This window comes from Hylaeus anthracinus, unplaced genomic scaffold (genome assembly GCF_026225885.1).
Source record: "Hylaeus anthracinus isolate JK02 unplaced genomic scaffold, UHH_iyHylAnth1.0_haploid 4, whole genome shotgun sequence".
Lineage (NCBI taxonomy): Eukaryota > Metazoa > Arthropoda > Insecta > Hymenoptera > Colletidae > Hylaeus > Hylaeus anthracinus.
Window position 1 is genome coordinate 1,754,455 of NW_026535289.1, and position 18,026 is coordinate 1,772,480.

General features: G+C 30.9%; 5 protein-coding genes across 13 annotated transcripts; 3 read left to right on the forward strand and 2 right to left on the reverse strand.

The window, feature by feature from the left end:
• The first annotated feature begins 90 nt into the window (after positions 1-90).
• Positions 91-5,683, forward strand: LOC128895107 (selenoprotein K-like). The gene is made up of 5 exons (XM_054157389.1): positions 91-232; positions 356-440; positions 518-592; positions 764-855; positions 5,448-5,683. Exons 1-4 carry the CDS (start codon positions 214-216, stop codon positions 852-854), a joined length of 270 nt encoding a protein of 89 aa, XP_054013364.1. The 5' UTR covers positions 91-213; the 3' UTR covers position 855; positions 5,448-5,683.
• Positions 982-5,743, reverse strand: LOC128895079 (protein HBS1). Of its 2 annotated transcripts, XM_054157327.1 has the most exons (10): positions 5,603-5,743; positions 5,464-5,529; positions 4,729-5,019; positions 4,624-4,665; positions 4,370-4,445; positions 2,678-3,235; positions 2,374-2,603; positions 2,116-2,311; positions 1,823-2,028; positions 982-1,726 (listed from the first exon to the last, which is right to left on the reverse strand). In XM_054157327.1, the coding sequence occupies exons 1-10, from the start codon at positions 5,643-5,645 to the stop codon at positions 1,272-1,274; spliced, it is 2,163 nt and encodes a 720-aa protein (XP_054013302.1). In that variant the 5' UTR covers positions 5,646-5,743; the 3' UTR covers positions 982-1,271. The 2 variants fall into 2 exon arrangements, with proteins under 2 accessions (XP_054013302.1, XP_054013301.1); XM_054157326.1 differs by lacking the exon at positions 4,370-4,445 and having other exon boundaries at positions 2,678-3,233.
• A 515-nt stretch (positions 5,744-6,258) lies between these two features.
• On the forward strand, positions 6,259-10,767 carry LOC128895086 (cytosolic non-specific dipeptidase). Of its 3 annotated transcripts, none has more exons than XM_054157349.1 (6): positions 6,259-6,351; positions 8,237-8,340; positions 8,449-8,899; positions 8,969-9,397; positions 9,469-9,942; positions 10,370-10,767. In XM_054157349.1, the coding sequence occupies exons 2-6, from the start codon at positions 8,300-8,302 to the stop codon at positions 10,415-10,417; spliced, it is 1,443 nt and encodes a 480-aa protein (XP_054013324.1). In that variant the 5' UTR covers positions 6,259-6,351; positions 8,237-8,299; the 3' UTR covers positions 10,418-10,767. The 3 variants fall into 3 exon arrangements, with proteins under 3 accessions (XP_054013324.1, XP_054013326.1, XP_054013325.1); XM_054157351.1 differs by having other exon boundaries at positions 6,314-6,355; XM_054157350.1 differs by lacking the exon at positions 6,259-6,351 and adding an exon at positions 6,557-6,810.
• Positions 10,755-13,692, reverse strand: LOC128895087 (alpha-L-fucosidase). 3 transcript variants are annotated; one of them, XM_054157354.1, is made up of 7 exons: positions 13,126-13,692; positions 12,446-12,730; positions 12,071-12,322; positions 11,629-11,991; positions 11,335-11,553; positions 10,977-11,200; positions 10,755-10,896 (listed from the first exon to the last, which is right to left on the reverse strand). In XM_054157354.1, the coding sequence occupies exons 2-7, from the start codon at positions 12,711-12,713 to the stop codon at positions 10,804-10,806; spliced, it is 1,419 nt and encodes a 472-aa protein (XP_054013329.1). In that variant the 5' UTR covers positions 12,714-12,730; positions 13,126-13,692; the 3' UTR covers positions 10,755-10,803. The 3 variants fall into 3 exon arrangements, with proteins under 3 accessions (XP_054013329.1, XP_054013328.1, XP_054013327.1); XM_054157353.1 differs by having other exon boundaries at positions 12,915-13,692; XM_054157352.1 differs by having other exon boundaries at positions 12,446-13,692.
• Positions 13,693-15,737: 2,045 nt separating this feature from the next.
• LOC128895099 (ubiquitin carboxyl-terminal hydrolase) lies at positions 15,738-17,340 on the forward strand. Of its 4 annotated transcripts, none has more exons than XM_054157377.1 (7): positions 15,738-15,788; positions 15,863-15,934; positions 16,064-16,192; positions 16,273-16,427; positions 16,506-16,647; positions 16,715-16,790; positions 16,933-17,340. In XM_054157377.1, exons 1-7 carry the CDS (start codon positions 15,753-15,755, stop codon positions 17,088-17,090), a joined length of 768 nt encoding a protein of 255 aa, XP_054013352.1. In that variant the 5' UTR covers positions 15,738-15,752; the 3' UTR covers positions 17,091-17,340. The 4 variants fall into 4 exon arrangements, with proteins under 4 accessions (XP_054013352.1, XP_054013353.1, XP_054013354.1 ...); XM_054157378.1 differs by having other exon boundaries at positions 15,863-15,874; XM_054157379.1 differs by lacking the exon at positions 15,863-15,934.
• The last annotated feature ends 686 nt before the right edge of the window (positions 17,341-18,026 follow it).

The following is an 18,026-nucleotide window of genomic DNA, read 5'->3' on the forward strand; positions in this document are numbered from 1 at the left end:
CATAGATGACTACGATGTGTGCGTAATCGTTATCATATCGTATACACGCAATCAGAGAAACTTCAAGTTATTCTTTCTGACGTGGATTTCGTGCTGTCAAAAAAGTGTAAAATATCTGTGCAATAGAACATTATTAATGTAATTGAACTAAACTTCTGGATCATTTTAATTGAAAGATTTTATTGAAAAAGTTCTACAAGAAAATTGTGAATCATGGTTTATATATCGAATGGTAATGAACGTAACCTTAGTGTATTGTATAATACTGTATATCGACAGTTTGTTATACTATTTCTTATGTATATTATTATATATACCGATTATTTATGTAGACCAATTTTTAATTGACTTTTAGACGGAAACGTATTAGATAGTACTCCCTGGAGTTTAAAAAGACTATTTCAATTCTTCACTGGAATAATTTACATGGTTATTATGTTGTAAGGAATATATATTAATTCTCATATTTATTATTTTTGGACCATATACATTTATTAAATTAATTGATTTGATACAGTTTTAGGACATTGATCAACCCTGATATGAACAAATATGGAAGTGAATATACAAGAGATTATAGACCTGGATCTGGGTAATATATTCATAATTCTGACGAAACACCTTGTGTATTATGCTGAGCTATTTTAATTAAAACAACGATTGACGATTACAATGAATAATCGTTAATCATCTATAATAATTGATAATAACTAATTTTTAATATAGTTTACTAACTATAATAATAATTTATGTTTACATGTAGGCCACCACGTCCACCAATGCGTAGATTAGGAAGACCTAACATGGGAAATACAGTGGATGTTCCATTTGGATGTAAAAGTTGTGCTAGATAAGGTAAAACATGAGATATTCTCCATTAAAATGTTCACATTTAATATTTTTATATGAATATTATAATTATGCTGTGTTGTCCCATAAAAAGAGAATACATAGAAACACAATAAATAAGTAAGCAACTGATTTTCAAAGAACGATTTTATTAAACATTAATTTTACGTTAAAAATGTTACAAATCATTATAAATATGTTACACATTATATGCTAAGAAAACAACTAAGCGCTTTGTAGCAAATAAACTTGTATGTTACATATACATTAATATAAATTAACAAGAACATGATACATTTGTTAACTTTTGTATTGTTTCATCAATATGTAAATACAATAGTTACATAGTTCTAAATGAATGACAAAAATTTCCTCTATAATTACGACTCCGAATATGCGAAACAAATACAAATATTGTATTATTATTTGATTTTCGTAATGAGTCCAGCAGCGATAGTTGTTCCTTCTACGCGCAGCATAACTCGACCTAATTGTTTGATATCTTTGTATAACTCCATACAGACTGCATTTTGCGTTGTAATTTCGACAATAGCACTTGAATTTTTTGGTAAACAGCGTGGCTTCTTTTTGATTATTTCACCGGTAGTTCTGTGAAGTTGAGCTACTAATTTTGTAATCACGGCAGGTTGCACTAGAGATTGTTGATGCATTATTACTGGAAGACCTTTCACTACAGGAATTTTAACTGCAAAAATGACTACATGTGCTTGGAAAGATGTTGTTATAGGAACTGGGTGTTGGACGTTGCATATAATGTCTCCAATTCCAACATTCTGTTGGTCAATTCCTGATAATGTTAAAGCAACATGATCCCCAGCAAATGCATTTGTTATAGACACCTCATCTACTTGTAGACCTAAAATGTATTTTTATACATTTATAAGTGTATTATAGGTGTTTGGACACCTTACAAAATATAGAAACAAAATATTAAAATTTTAAATTAACATACCTTTAATTACTGCACTTTCACATCTTGGCGACACTAAAACTTTATCACCCAAAGACACCATGCCTGTTTCTACATGTCCAAAAACACAGAATCCAGATCCAGTGCCTTTAAATATGTCATTAACTGAAAACCGGAATGGTTTATTTATAGGACGATCAGGACACTTAAAGTTGTCAATAACACTGACTAATGTTGGTCCCGTATACCTGTCATTAAAAGATATTGATAAGCAATTGATAAGCATCTTATTACAATTGTTTAAATAAACTGGAATTTCAAAGTGATAATTATACCAATTAGATAAAGACTCTTTAGGTTTTGATACAATATTTTCACCAGATAGACCACTACAGGGGACAAAAGTAACGTTATCTTTAAATCCAACTTGCTTCAAAAATACACTCAATTTGTCAACTATTTCGTTAAATCTATCTTTCGACCAGTCCACCGTATCTAGTTTGTTTACTACCACTGCTAACTGTGATACACCTGAAAAATGACTTTTAAGCATTATACAGATTACATATATGTTATATACCATAAAACAGTACCTAATGAACGTAATAATAGTGCATGTTCTCTAGTTTGACCTCCACTATCAAATCCAGTTTCAAATTCTCCTATTGTTGCATCTACTACTAATAAAGCCACATCTGCCTGAGTGGCACCAGTAATCATGTTTGGTATGAAGTCCTTATGTCCAGGTGCATCTAATAAAGTAATACATTTTGTTTCTGTTTCAAATTTGGAATGACCAATATCCATTGTTATCCCACGTTCTCTATAGAAAAGAAGTAAGAAATAACTTTAACATTACTTATTAAGTAAAGTTATTGTATTAAAAGTTCTACGCACCGTTCTTCCCCTGTCTCGTCAAGAACCCATGCATATGCAAATGATTGCTTTCCTATCTTTTTACTTTCTTGTTGATATTTATGAATCAATCTTGATGGAACTTGTCCTAAGTCGCACAGAAGTCGTCCTAGTAAAGTACTTTTACCTGCATCTACATGTCCAACCACTACAAGATGTAATTGTTCTTTGCTATCCCCTCTTTTACTTTTATATATTTTCAAAGCATCGACCTTTTCTTCGCTAAGCTTCGTTTTAGGATCTAAGTCGGGCGTCACGTGCCCTAAGACTGGGGACTGACATTGTGGGCTGTTTGTAGTTGAAGAAATTACTTTTTTTTCCTTTGGTGCAATATGTTCTTTTCTTTTTATTTCTGGACTGTTATAACCAGAAAATGGACTTTGAGAACGGGGACTTTCAATGTGAGAATTCAACTGATCTGTATTCTCTATTCCACTTAAATTGAAACCCTTTACAACAGGTCGTTTTCCAGCAGGAATAATTTTCACATTGGAAGGTGTTGTAACTTGAAATGGAGATTTGGATGACAACTTTTTACCTAATAGAAAATTTATTAGCAATTTTGTTAAATTCCCTGAGAATTCATACCATTTCTACATAGAAATAATATACCACTATAAATAAAATTACATAAACAAAATAGTAATTTTCTAACGTCATTTAACATCGTCTTATACGTTTAATATAAATTTGATTTTCTCTTGTATTTATGCATTAAAAATTACATTCATAAAAATTATTGTGAAGTGTTACAATACATTGTACCTAATTTAATTTAAATATTTCTAGGGATTTTGTTTATTACGTGTATAGGGAGCTGAAAAATCAAATCGTTTTATAGCTTGATGTTGTTGTTTTTGAGATTTAAGAATTGGTTTTTTCAATTTCCATGTTCTACATAATGTTCTAGCAAATAGAGATACATTTTTTGTCGTATATGGAAGTTTAGCATATCTCAAAGAACTTAAATTTAATGTTGTAGGAAGAATAACACACGGAATTTCAGAATTTTGATTAAATGTGTGCAACTTTGAATCAGGAATGATATTATCAATACTCTTTAATACTTTCGACCTTGTGTGATTAGAGTTATTTGGAACTAAAAATGTAGCTTCTTTCAAAGCAGAACTCAAATCAATCATCCAATCATCTGGTGATGGAGTTCGAGTACCACTTACATTTAATAGTGAATCTTCTTTTCTTTCTAAATTATGTAAATTATTTGTACTGTTGGGACAGTTTGCAGAAAAAGCAAAAATGTTGGATATGCTCTTTTCAAGTGAGCTCATAGAATAATCTTTCTCCTCATCATCGAATGATTCTGATATTACACTTACATCTTTTTCAACAGTACACACATCTAGTTGTGTATTAGTTAAATCATTACATCTATCCTTTTTAATCGACAGTTTTGGTATGACAAAATTTGTTTCATTAGAATTTGTAGTATTAATTAAGTTACTGGACTTTTGTAAATGATGTGCTGTTAAATCTGCTAATGTTTTAAATAGTACTGTACTTGAATTTGTTTGAGATTCCTTCACAGTTTTTGGTGATATTGACTTAGCGTGATTAGTTATTAATTCAGATAAAGAGGAAAAGGGAGGGCTACTAAGAGTTAAATTTTTAAGACTGTCTACATTCTCCGCGATAGATGCATTCAAAGTCGTGTTTTCAATATTATTTTGTCTTTTAAATGATATTTTAGGTATAATAAATGAACTAGATTGAGGCTTAGTAGATGCAACATCTTACCTTACCGATGGATTTATGGACAGCACATGAAACAGAAAAAATTGTAGGTCAGGAAATAATCATCTACTAAAATATAAATCATTTTACTATAAAATTTATTATTATTTGCCATTAAAAAATATACGTATTACTTTATATCTCAAACTCTTAGATAATGTGAGTGAATAACATACCTGGATAGTGTTCTGCATTATCCTCGTTGATTGCAAGTGATTCTAAAAATACAATTGCACAATGTAATACACAAACTATAAGAAAATATATAATAATGTATATACCATTTTTTGGGGAAGAATCTTTTAAAAGTAAATCAAGTGCTACTTCTGCATTAAAATTTGACTGAATAATTTTCTTCTTTATTTCAGTGTCAGATACTGCATCTCCTATAATGTTCTTGATAGATTCCATACATGATATAAGCTTAGTCTTTTCTAATTCTGTGAGTATTATGTCTTCTTCGTTAGGTGTTGTAGGTTCTATGCCATCCTCGTTATCTTCTTCTATATCTGGCTCCGTAATAAAGGATGCCATATTTTGTTGCTTGCTTCGATCAAATAAGAATTGCTCCACTGTAAATAACATTTTACAACTTGTGTAAGCATGATCACAACCAAAGTAAGAATTATTTGTATCTAAGAAACTAATAATGAATAGTTTAAAAGAAAGACAATATTTAATAAAAGTTATGAGTGTTATTCTTGCTTTTAATCTCTGTTTATACTACTTTTTAATTAAAGAATACCATAGTTACAAGGTTAAATGCAACTTATAAAAAAGATTATATAAATATTGTTCATCTATTTTTATCGTATGCTATAGTAACAATATTTGGAAGTCTGTGACATTTTGTTAACATAAGATTATACTTTATATTTTTAGTACAACTTGTTAATAAAGCTTTTATGAACCCACATACATATAACATTTTTTACTTATCTCTATCCATAAAATGTAATACTACAGTTTGATCACCACAGAATTGTACAATATGTTACAGATTAAACAAAACTTACCACTGGGAGATACACAGAAATCATCTTCCACAGAATGCCCATAGACATCATCATAACCTTCATACTCTGTAAAATGTTTATTATGTCAAGAAGTAAAATAGAACATTTAATTTGTTATACAAATGCATGTATTGTATACCTTCAGAGTAATTCATAGACCGTACGTCTCGATGACGAGACATTTCATAAAATTATACAAAATGTAGCAAGAAAAAAATAATCTTCTTATTATTTACAAACTCCCATATTACACGTAGAACAGATTAAGATGAATTCTGACTCATATGTTGACGATGTAGTAGACGATACGTGTAGTATTTCTTCTCCTTTAAAATAATTCACTTTTGCTTGCTTTATAAATAATATGACACGTTCATCGTATGCATGCCTGATTGGACGATTTTTGTTACTATTATTTTTATTTTTCCCCTCTACTTGTTACTTTTAATTATCACTAACTAAATTAAACACAAATAATATTCGACTGAACCTGACTGAACCTATTCAAGATAGAGTTATACATCATTGTAATTGTTTAATAGCACATTGTGTATTATAATACTTTGTAAAATACACATTTTGTTTAAAATTGAACAGCATCGGGACGTGAAAATAATTTTGACATTTACGAAATATACTTGGTTGTATTTAAAACAATTTTTTTCAGATACGGGTTGTTTTATAAAGATTAATTATCATAGATGAATATCTCTTTGGATTTTTATTGGAACATTACAGCGCCGCACGTGGTATAATGCAGAGCTAATCCGGTTTATTATTTTTTTCTATGTAGGTTGTCTTAGTCGGTTTTATGGTTTTGGTTCTGACTTTGTAACATTTTGGTGATAACCAGTGATAACATAAAGGAGAATGTGTATGTGTACTATGGTTAGTAAGTATGATTTTATCTCTCTACTTTAGATAAAGCAAGAATTATCATTAGATTGCGGAAGTTTATGGAAATGCATATTTTTATAGGAAACAGTTAAAAGAATGGGGCCTGGACAGAAATTTGTTTTTTTGTTAGAGTACTACAAAAATACATTTTTTGCATAATACATATGCTTTGTATATTTGTATCACGGTGTAAGAAAGATTATACCGTGATTTCTGTTTAAAAACATACAATAATATGTTTTGAGTATGTTATTTACCGTGCTTATGTGAAATATCTATTTTCGACAAATTACATACTTTCGTCTATCAGCAAACTTTCGTATCATAAGTATCGTTGTATACTGTTCATATAAATACAGGCCATATGAATTTCTGTAACCTCGAATTGCTAATCGAGCGTTAGATGTGACAGTTTGTGTTTGAAATTCGAATACTTCACTTCGTGGAAAAGTAAGTCTCTTGGTTTTTTTAAAAATGCCAAAAGTTAGAAAAAGTAGAAAAGCATTAATACTAAGTTGGATCAAAAACGATTCCAATTTTCTTATTAATGACAACGATAATAATGATAACGATGATAGAAGCTTTTATCGCAAAATTCAATCGGAATACATATGTATAGTATAATACATTTAAAAAATATACCTGGTGATCGCGGTGAAAAAATTAAAAAATTTTAAATACTACCTTAGAAAGAAATGTAGGATATTCTACATGATCGAAGATTTCAAGTATTTTATTGGAGTAAATTAAAATACGCACCGGTTACTTCGTGTGACGTAAAAGAGCCATTCTCCGCGTATATGTAGATCAATTATGTCAGAAAAATTCGGAGAACATGTTTGTAATTTATTGTCACGCGAACTATAATGTATCGGAATAATTGTGAAAAGTATTTTATATATGCGTATATAGCGGATATTCTGTAACATACTAATATATTCCTTATTATACTACATTTTATATATATCTTGCATGTTTTCCATATTTTTCGTGCATGAATGTTATATGCGTGTTATATATTTATCGTGCATAAATTTCCGCAGTCTATTTATCATAGTCTATTTATCATGTGGTATTTGATAGTATTAGTCACTGGTAGGGATCTTGTGAGGTCGTAAAATCGATCGGAAATCGATTTTAGTAATCTGACGCCTTTTTAGACAAGGATAGAACTAGACTTTTCGTTCAGGACCGTACGATATCAGAATTAGGAGGTTGATATTTCAATAACTTTATTCTTCATTTCAACAATTAACATTGTTTCTTAATTTTAGTTAAACCCAAACCCAAATCTTTCAAAGAATAATCATATCATCATAGCCACCCAGTGAATGTATATGAATAAGTTTCAATGCATTTGACCGTGTTTTTATTTAATCTAATTTATCAGAAAAACAATTCTGCAAACTACAGTTCTCAATTACATTTAGTTTATAAATTATATTCATTATAAATATGATGTTATCAAACTTTCAAGGCATCTACATAACTTCTAAACTAAATGTGATAGAAAATTGTAGTTTCTGGTATTATTTTTCTGATAAATTATATTAAACAAAAGCACAGTCAAATAGTGATTCCATGGAAATCGTAATGATGCTTAATTATCAAATAAAATTAAGTTAATAATAATTCATTATAAGTTTAATACCACTTCAAGGAAAATTGATTGGTTATTTTATAATATATCATGTAATCCAATTGTTTTATGTATCATATATATATATATATATATTCCACGTATTACTATATCATATTCTAAAACATTTTTGATCAAACTCAAAATATATGTGTCACTACTTGAAAAAACATTCTGTACTTGATAAAACAAGATAAAACAAGATAAAACTGATTAATTTATTACATGTGTTCACAGAATATATCTTTAGTCTGTTGATTACCTTTGGGAATACTGTCTGACTTAAGTAAAAATAAAAAAATGGCTTCTGAAATTCCAGCACCATTGAAAAATTTGTTCAGGTATTTCAACAATATTCAGTTACTTTATACATACAAAATTTTATTTCATTTTAATGCATTTATAACATTATTAATTTTATTCTAAAATAATTATTACTTAATTTTTAGTTACATTGATAAGCATAAAGCAGAATATATTAATAATTTACGAGAGGCAGTAGCTATAAAATCTGTTTCTGCATGGCCTGATCATAGAAATGAAATAGTTCGAATGATGAAATGGGCAGAAATTAGATTAAAGGATCTTGGAGCTACTACAGAGTTAGTAGAATTAGGGAAACAAACACTTCCAGACAAAAGTGAAATTCCCCTTCCTCCTGCTTTGTTAGGAACTCTTGGATCTGATTCAAAGAAAAAAACAGTTCTTATATACGGGCATTTAGATGTTCAACCTGCATTAAAAGAAGATGGTTGGGACACAGAACCATTTACTCTTGTAGAGAAAGATGAAAAATTATTTGGACGTGGAAGTACAGATGATAAAGGTCCTGTACTTTGTTGGATACATGCACTGCAAGCTTACAAAGCTATTGGGCTTGATATTCCAGTCAATCTTAAAGTAATTATTCAAATTTGATTGACTTTCCTTTTTTACCTTCTTTCTATTAATTATTTTTTTTTATTACAGTTTGTTTTTGAAGGTATGGAAGAAAGTGGTAGTGAAGGTTTAGATGATCTTCTTTGGGCACGTAAAGATACATTTTTGCAAGGTGTTGATTATGTGTGTATATCTGATAATTATTGGTTGGGTACCACTAAGCCCTGTATCACATATGGCTTAAGAGGTATCTGTTACTTCCAAGTGGAAGTAACTTGTGCTGCTAAAGATCTACACAGTGGTACATTTGGTGGAACTGTGTATGAAGCAATGGCAGACTTGATTTATTTGTTAGATACATTGGTTGATGTTAATGGAAAAATTTTAATTGATGGTATTTATGAGAATGTTGCTGAAATTACAAAAGAAGAATTGGCATCCTATAAAACAATAGAATTTGATGTACCCGAATTTAAGAAGTCCGTTGGAGCTGGTAGATTGGCTCACAATGAAGACAAAGTATGTGTTTATGATATGACATTAAATTGTTTTATTAGTATAAGTATTAATGCGTTTTATTATTTTTTCAGATTCAATTGTTAATGCATCGATGGAGACAACCCAGTTTATCACTTCATGGTATAGAGGGTGCATTTAGTGAACCAGGTGCAAAGACCGTTATTCCAAGAAAAGTTATTGGCAAATTTTCAATTAGGATTGTACCAAACATGACTCCTGATGATACTGTTGAGAAAGTAACAGCATATTTAAAGAAGAAATGGGCTGCTAGAGGTAGTCCAAATATAATGAATGTTAATCTGGGTCATGGAGGAAAACCTTGGACTGAAGATCCCAATCATCCACATTACATAGCTGGTCGAAAAGCAACCAAACATGTTTATAAAGTGGAGCCTGATTTATCGCGTGAAGGTGGTTCGATTCCAGTTACTTTAACATTCCAAGAAGTAACAGGCAAAAATGTATTACTTTTACCAGTTGGTGCTGGTGATGATGGAGCACATTCTCAAAATGAAAAGTTAAACATCCGAAATTATATCGAAGGTGTAAGTACTTTTTGTTTAAACAATATAGTCTGTTAGAGTCTTGAGGACAATTTAATGTTGGTAAGAAATGACAATTACAATTGAAATAGATGATCGCGTTAATCGCTCACGGCACTTGACTATTCAGTGGTGTAATAGCATTGAAGAATAACTATTAATGTAATACATGATAGTCGCAAGCGACTAATAATTGAATGACAAAAAATTACATCAATGTCATGATTTATTATACATTAATTATAATGCAATGCCAGAGAAATAATTTATTAATTTAATAGTCAATCGTCGTGAACGATTAATTTTAGCAATTGATTAAACATTAATAGTGATAAATCTTCTGACTAAATTTATAATAGCACTATTAATGTCTAACTCTGTTATAATTATTTTACTAAAATTCAATAAGTATATATTACTTTTGTTTTAGACTAAATTACTTGGAGCTTATTTATATGAAGTGGCTCAACTTCAATAAATATGCATATTATATAATATATATAACAAAAGTAGCCTAGGTAACAGCGTTCGGGAGCAGCATTTACGAATTGGATTTGGCAAAGATCTGTATTGAATATTTCAGCAGATAACACTCTACATTCAATCTACTGATAAGTAAATGTCAGCAGAGTTTCGATTTTCTATTACATAATGCAATGATATTTAAATAAATATCATAATTAATATTACATTTTTGCAATGTATAATTTTTTAATTCATTTATAAATCACAAAAGGGGACAAATAATACTGCATAATTTATATAAGTTCTTTTATGATCCATATAAAATATATTATTTGTAATAAAATAAAGGCATTTTAAAAATCATTACTTTTTTTTCATACATGTATAAGACATTATATATTACTTCTGTTTTATTTTTAATACCCAAGCTGGTTGTCCTTTATGGAATTGTGGTGGTAAGGCTATAGTAACATGTTCACCTTCATTTACCCACTAAAATTTATCATTCCATATTAGTTACAAATCATGTCAATTGGAGTAATTTTAAATTCATAGTTTATTATGTAACATACCAAAATTGGTTGTGCACATCCAAGCAAGAAAATCTGTGTGTCACTAGGTACTTTAAGCGATCCTAAGTATAATTTTCCATTGTCTGGCCAACTAAGAATTAGCGCATAAATTTGTTTCTGGTTTTTGCTTTGTGTATACCAAACGCTCCCAGTTAGAGTATCATTTTGCCATATCCAAGGTTTAGTATCGTAAATAGCTTCTCCATTTATTGCTAGCCAATCACCTATTACAAAATTATTTTCTTATTACACTTTATTGAACTATTTTTGAATAATTTAAATTTTGCGTTCTGATCTGAATATAAACAACATTTTAATATACTATCCTCTAAATAGAATGTAGGTATTAAAATCATACCCATTCCACGGAGTCTTTCTTCAAATATTGGAGAAATAATACCATCCTTGGTTGGTCCAACATTCATTAATAAATTTCCTCCACAACTTACTGTAATTACTAACTCTTTTACCAATTCTGGTAAAGTGAAGTATTCTGACAAAACAGCATTTCTACGAAATCCCCATGATTTTCTATCGATAGTCATACAATTTTCCCATTTATGCGGTTGTAGTATTCCTAATAATTTTATGTAAAAAATGGATGAAGTTATAAACTTTGATTATTGCATTGATATGAAATTGTAATGTTTACCGGGATTATAACGATCGGTACATGTATAAAAATCACCATGATGACATGGTATATCTCTACCCCATCTGTCATTAACAACAATTGTATCCTTTACTGGACTTTCGTTGTACAACCAAGATAAAAATTCTTTTGATTTCCAGTAATTATCTGATGCTTCCCAATCACCATCTGACCATATAATTTCTGGTTTATACTTATTTATCAACTCGTGTAATTCAGGAATTATTTTTTGCTTAACAAAAATCTCTGTTGTAAAATTATTTTCTTTATCAAACAAGTAAAGAGGATTATACCATTCATACAATGAATGATAGAGACCAAATCTCAAATCAGTTGAACTTCTAATTGCCATTGCCAATTCACCTGATTTAAAAATTATTAGTAATTAACATGAAACTAATTGTCAACAATAGTAAACACAAAACTTAAAAATGATTAATACCTATAAGATCTTTTTGTGGTCCTATATCCATGGAGTTCCAGCTGAAGGAATATTTTGAAGGCCATAGTGTGTATCCTTCATGATGTTTACTTGTTAATACAATGTACTTTGCACCTGAAGCTTGAAATAATTCACTCCACTTGGTGGCATTGAAAAATTCAGCAGTAAATTCATGAGCAAAATCCTGATACGTAAACTGTGGTGGATATCTTTGTTTCATAAAATCATGATATTTGGTACTACCTTTTTCCTCTAAAAATGATAAATTCAGATTTCTTTTGTCTGGCAGTATATTAAATTGCATTAATTTAAAAAAAAAAGACAAGTCTTATTATAATTATAAAATACAAATTAATAAATAAGAAAATAAGTTACCTTTCCAATTATTCCAAAACCATTCTGAACCAAAACTAGGGACACTAAAGACACCCCAATGAATAAAAATGCCAAATTTTGCATTGTCATACCAAGTTGGAAGTGGTCGGCTGTCTAAACTATCCCATGATGGTAAATATCTAGATGTCTTTGCTTCTCGGGTCCAGACTAATTCACGACTATCTTCTGATTTTATTACGATATATTGCTTTTCTACTGATGCACACAGTATGCAAAGAATCAGTAGAATATAAGTGTGTAGAATCATTATATGTCCAGTATTTACTGAAAATATTTTGTACGTATAACTAATAAGAGTAGTTATTCTTTTATTATTTAACAATACAAAAATTAGTCTATAACTTTGTTACATCGTTTGATATTAAATTAAATTAGACAAATATTGTTAATATGTTCCTTTATTATTGGTTGTTTAATTTAAAAGAAAATTTTAAGTATATATACATACGCTGTTTAATTGGAAAGATTATTCATAAGTAAATGGTAAAGTTAATATAATTATATCATATAGTTAATTAATTATTTTATAAATCCTTTACTATGTTTTAATTTATTATTATACGTAAGGTAAAAGAAATATTTGGTACTTTCCCAGACTTTTTCAAACAAAGACTATAAATAACTGTTACAACGGATAAAGAACGAATAAGAGTAACTACGCTGAGTTAAATGTAAAACATATCAAATATTCCATAAAAACAAACTGATAATTTCGTTATCAATTATTTCGCTTGTTTAAAACATGTTGACAGTAGCCAATAACGTTCTATCAATGGCTCAAAGCTCGAGAGAATAACCGGGAATAACATTCGGCAAGCTTGTCGTGGTGCAATTCAAGTACAAATAATAATTAAATTTTGAAGATAAAGATCTTTCGATAACTGTATTGTTGTAAACCGTAATAATCTGTAATTGACAATCGTTTTTTTTTAAACTCTTGTTGAACAGGTGCGCAGGAGACAAACTGGCGCCACCAACGGAAAGTAGGTGAACTACTAGATAGATTTTCCCGTTTTTCAAGCACAATAATGAAAAAAACATATAATAATTATGCATTTCGTAATCAGGGAAAGTAAATCTATCGTCTCGTCAAGCGTTTTTTGGAAAAAATTGAAAGAAAAAAAATTTTCTGCCTTTGAACGTATTTTTAGCATGTTTCAAAAGCGAATTTGCAAAATGTGTAACTATCCCCCGCAGCGGAATTTTATAAGGAACAGTTTAAAAAAAATCAGCCGGAAGGGTCTTTTCCTCGCCTCATAAAATTACATTGGTGTTGTCGTTATGAAATCGAGAAGACTGATCGCCGGTCCCGATCGAGTTACTTATTTCAAGACATTGCTGTACTTGTCTCTATTTGTATAATGAATTTCAATATATTCATCTCTATTCTACATAGATATGCTTGGTAGGCATCATAGCTATCCAAAAATCGAGTACATATCATTAATGTAAATCAAGCGGTATTCCTAGTAGAAGAATTAAATAAATAATTTTGCAGTTGTGAATCTAAAGCATTCATTCGATGTACATGGTGATTAAAATTTTTGTTTCCACTGCTTTTTCGAAAATTATCACCCAAGTTCATGTACATCATACATTCAAAATGGAAATTGTTTGTTTTAAAAAATATATCCGAACATATTTAGGACACACTCAGGAAAGGAGCGCGAGAGGAGAACACGAGAAAATATCATTGTTGCCGAGGCAAGAGCTCAAAACCGAATGCCCAAATGATTTTCGACACGGACAGCCTCGGATCCGTGTTAATCCTCCCCACTCTGTGGTTTTATTGCCCTGCTCGCGGCTTCGCTCATTGTCAGCCTGACGGCCTCCGCGCTGGTGGACCATAAGTTTTGGGAAGACGCTCACGTTTTCCCCCTTTGGTCTACCGGGCCTAGGATGCCATTTACGGCAACCTCACCCGTGGGCCTGGGATAGGATCCCGATCTTTTGGGTTTCCTATCCGTTCAGTGAAACCGCGAGAGCCTTTCGATCTCTTTACGATATTAACCTCAAACACGGTATGTCTCCTGCTCTCTTCGCGCCCTCCTTACGAAGAAAGTAGATACAATTATCTTACAAACTATTGGGGCTCGTAACAGAACATTAGTTATAAATAAGTCCTATTTAACGAATGTATTTTTAAAACAATGTGAAAAAAGAAATAGTGTAAGAACGTTTCAACGGAACTCTAACTCGCGCTAGGCACCAATAATAATCCAATGTTGAATATCTCGTAAAGTTTACGACGTAAACTATAAAAGGTCTACCCCCAAAACTGAATATGATTCGCTTCACTTTTCCCCTGTGCAAAGGCTCATCAAAAAATTAGCGTCATATCTGGGCCCGTTCCCTTGTCAGCCCTTTTTTTGGAGAGAGAGAGAGAGAGAGAGACAGTGTCGTATCCAGGGTTTCAGGTGTGGGGTGCTATAGCTATTGTGACTATGAGCGCGAAATCATTAATATATCACATTCCTACATTTACAGTCCTACATTTGTCCATAAATAATGATTATATTTGTAACATTATACGGGGGTAATTAAGACACACCTTTTTAGTCGTGCGTATACTTCATTGATGCCATGTTCGCTGCGCGTGCGCGAAACAACCCAGCCGACTAGGATACCTGCGAACCAAGTCGAAAAGCGTGTTTAGATGGTCGACACGGTAACAGAAAGGAAGACGACAACAGCACTACGGTGGAAAGCGCGATATGGAGGCAGCCATGTTGGCATACGAATCGTCTCAATCGTAGCGACAACACCAATGTAATTTTATGAGGCGAGGAAGCAACCTTTTTGGCTGACTTTTTCTTTAAACTGTTCCTTGTACAATGCTGCTGCGGAGGATAGTTGAAGATTTTTGAAAAAAGACCCACACTAAATGTCTTGTCTTTAAACGTATTTTTACCACGTTTCAAAAGCGAACTGCAAAATGTGTAACTATCCCCCGCAGCGGAATTTTATAAGGAACAGTTTTAAAAAAAAACTACCGGAAAGGTCGCTTCCTCGCCTCATAAAATTACAATAACTGTTTGGAAAATTACAAACGTTTGGCATCATTCTGTCTTTGTCTCTACTGCGATTGTTGTATCTTCTTCTCTGTCACAGCATCATTGGAGAGACAAGGATCTATCTATCTTTGTCCTAGAGCTTCCTACTTTTTCCGCAACTGTCGCTGAAATCAACTCGGAGTTTTGCTGGGTCTCCTGCGCACCCTTTAGTTTGTAAACTGTTTGTAAACCGCTCAATTTGCCGACAAACCCAATAGATACGAAAGTACATAATGACTACCTGGATACCTTTGGAATCAAATCCAGATGTAAGAATTTATATTTCTAAATTAAAAATACACAGGTTTTGTTATATTACTTAATTATTTCTATTTTGTTTTAGGTTATGACAAAGGTAAATGACCATGACTTTCAATTGTTGATTCTACTCTTCGATGTGTCCTTCATATGTATCGTGAATATATATTTTTAGAATCATAAGATATTTTTACATAAATAGAATAATTTTCTTTTCTGTTAAAACGGATTCGTTAATAATTTGTTGGTTACTAAGCCGAATTATAGATCGTTTATTTGTTTACAGTTCTTGCATAAACTAGGTGTACCAAAAGAATGGAGCATTATTGATGTCTATGGGTTGGAACCAGACTTATTAGCACTTGTACCCAAACCAGTTCTGGCAGTTATATTACTTTATCCTTTATCTAAAAAGGTTTAAAATTAAAACTATATAATTATATTTGTTTAAAACACCATATATTAATATGCATTATGTTTTTATGTTTCTAAAAGGATGATAAACTAGAAGATGTAGAAGAAGATGTTAAAGAAAGTGATAAAATTCCTTCAGAACCAAAAGATCCAGATGTTTTTCACATGAAACAATGTATTCATAATGCTTGTGGAACAATTGCATTAATACATAGTGTTGCAAATAATCTAGACAGGTAAACTGATGATTGAAAATACAAAATTACATTTACTTTAAGTAAAATACTATAGTTTATGCTTTTCCATTTTTGCAGCATAAATCTTCAGGATGGTTTTCTAAAAACTTTCTTAGAGCAATCAAAAAATCTTTCTTTTGCGGAGTGTGGTGAAGTTTTAATGTCTTCATATGAAATTAGTGGTACGCATAAAGAATTGGCACAAGAAGGGCAGACAGAGGTATGATACTTATGCTTGCTATGTAATTTGTTATATAAAAAAAAACGTTACCACATATGTTTTGTAGGCACCAAGTGTGGAGACACCTGTGTACCATCACTTTGTGGCATTTATACACAAAAATGGAGTGTTATATGAATTGGGTAAATATTTTTACATTGGTAACTTTAGTAGATGTTTTGAAATAAATAATATTAGAAGAATAATAATTAAATTATTGTTAATAACGGTTGATATAATAATTTTAGTATAAAAAGTACTTGTCGCGTAACAATATTTTATTAGATGGACGTAAACCTGCACCTATTAATCATGGCTCAACTTGTCCCGAGAGATTATTAGAAGATGCTGCACGTGTTTGTAAGGAATATATGGCTCGTGATCCGGAAGAAATGTGCTTCACCGTCGTTGCTCTCAGTAATAGTGATGCAGAAGCACTATAGCTCCATATCTAATATACTATACATTTTACGATAATTGTTCAAATAATTTATTTTGCACTTTATATATACAATGTTTCTTTTTACCCCATTTAATAATATTTGCTTACTATCGCAGTGCAACACGTGTATTCATGAAAAATAAGTGTATCCACAGATGTTCATCTCACTGTTTTATATAAAATAATCTTTATCCTTAAAATAATATAAACGTGGGAAGTATCTCAAGCCAAATAAAAATTTAATTCTAATATATGAGTATGTAATATGAAAAATACCATACCTTCCTTTTAAATATGTAGAAATTATCTATTTGCTTTACATTCACTATTTAATGTTTTTAAATGATTTCATTATTAAAAATACACCGATGAAATTATTTAAACGTATTAAATTGTATAAATACTTCCATAAATAAATAATACTATGTGATTTAAGAATGAAGAATAAATTTTAAATTGTCACAGTTTCTCTTATGGGTTCCCGCTATTTTCGCTCAAATAAATAGCCATCTAGCGGTGAATATGCCGAACTAATTGATTTGATTTCCTTTATTTGAGTGATAGTCCTGTCGAACTACTTGCACTTTTTTTGTTCCAGTATTGCTTATTACAATTTACCCTAACTCATATTCTAGCGACGTGACTTAAAACAAAGGTTCCCACGGCGGAAGCAATGACTTCGTTCGATGCAATACCTAGCTACGATTATCGATAATCAAGAAAATGAGTAATTAGACAGAAATAAATATGACGGACATGAGACGCGCACTCGTGATCGCGGGATCTGTACCGACCGAAGGATCATCCAAGATTGTTAAAGACTGTGGCGGACACGAACGATTATTCAAACGAACTTTCGTCGCGATCACGTATACTTCCCTTAAATATTAATAATAATCGCTGTTTGTTTTAAAAAAAAATGGCATATTTCTAGCAA

What these genes read in the sequence shown, in the direction of transcription:
- LOC128895079 (XM_054157327.1), bottom strand. Translation starts at nt 5,645, where the DNA reads ATGTCTCGTCATCGAGACGTACGGTCTATGAATTACTCTGAAG. An exon ending in AAAAGACAAAATAATATTGA is followed by an intron (nt 3,236 to 4,369) that starts AAACACGACTTT and finishes AAATTTTCTATT; the next exon opens with AGGTAAAAAGTTGTCATCCA. An exon ending in GACGAGACAGGGGAAGAACG is followed by an intron (nt 2,604 to 2,677) that starts GTGCGTAGAACT and finishes TCTTTTCTATAG; the next exon opens with AGAACGTGGGATAACAATGG.
- LOC128895107 (XM_054157389.1), top strand. An exon ending in ATTTACATGGTTATTATGTT is followed by an intron (nt 441 to 517) that starts GTAAGGAATATA and finishes GATTTGATACAG; the next exon opens with TTTTAGGACATTGATCAACC. An exon ending in GATTATAGACCTGGATCTGG is followed by an intron (nt 593 to 763) that starts GTAATATATTCA and finishes GTTTACATGTAG; the next exon opens with GCCACCACGTCCACCAATGC.
- LOC128895099 (XM_054157377.1), top strand. Translation starts at nt 15,753, where the DNA reads ATGACTACCTGGATACCTTTGGAATCAAATCCAGAT. An exon ending in CTTTGGAATCAAATCCAGAT is followed by an intron (nt 15,789 to 15,862) that starts GTAAGAATTTAT and finishes ATTTTGTTTTAG; the next exon opens with GTTATGACAAAGGTAAATGA. An exon ending in TTTATCCTTTATCTAAAAAG is followed by an intron (nt 16,193 to 16,272) that starts GTTTAAAATTAA and finishes TGTTTCTAAAAG; the next exon opens with GATGATAAACTAGAAGATGT.
- LOC128895087 (XM_054157354.1), bottom strand. Translation starts at nt 12,713, where the DNA reads ATGATTCTACACACTTATATTCTACTGATTCTTTGCATACTGTGTGCA. An exon ending in GTTTTGGAATAATTGGAAAG is followed by an intron (nt 12,323 to 12,445) that starts GTAACTTATTTT and finishes TATCATTTTTAG; the next exon opens with AGGAAAAAGGTAGTACCAAA. An exon ending in TACCGATCGTTATAATCCCG is followed by an intron (nt 11,554 to 11,628) that starts GTAAACATTACA and finishes TAAAATTATTAG; the next exon opens with GAATACTACAACCGCATAAA.
- LOC128895086 (XM_054157349.1), top strand. Translation starts at nt 8,300, where the DNA reads ATGGCTTCTGAAATTCCAGCACCATTGAAAAATTTGTTCAG. An exon ending in ATATTCCAGTCAATCTTAAA is followed by an intron (nt 8,900 to 8,968) that starts GTAATTATTCAA and finishes TTTTTATTACAG; the next exon opens with TTTGTTTTTGAAGGTATGGA. An exon ending in TGGCTCACAATGAAGACAAA is followed by an intron (nt 9,398 to 9,468) that starts GTATGTGTTTAT and finishes TTATTTTTTCAG; the next exon opens with ATTCAATTGTTAATGCATCG.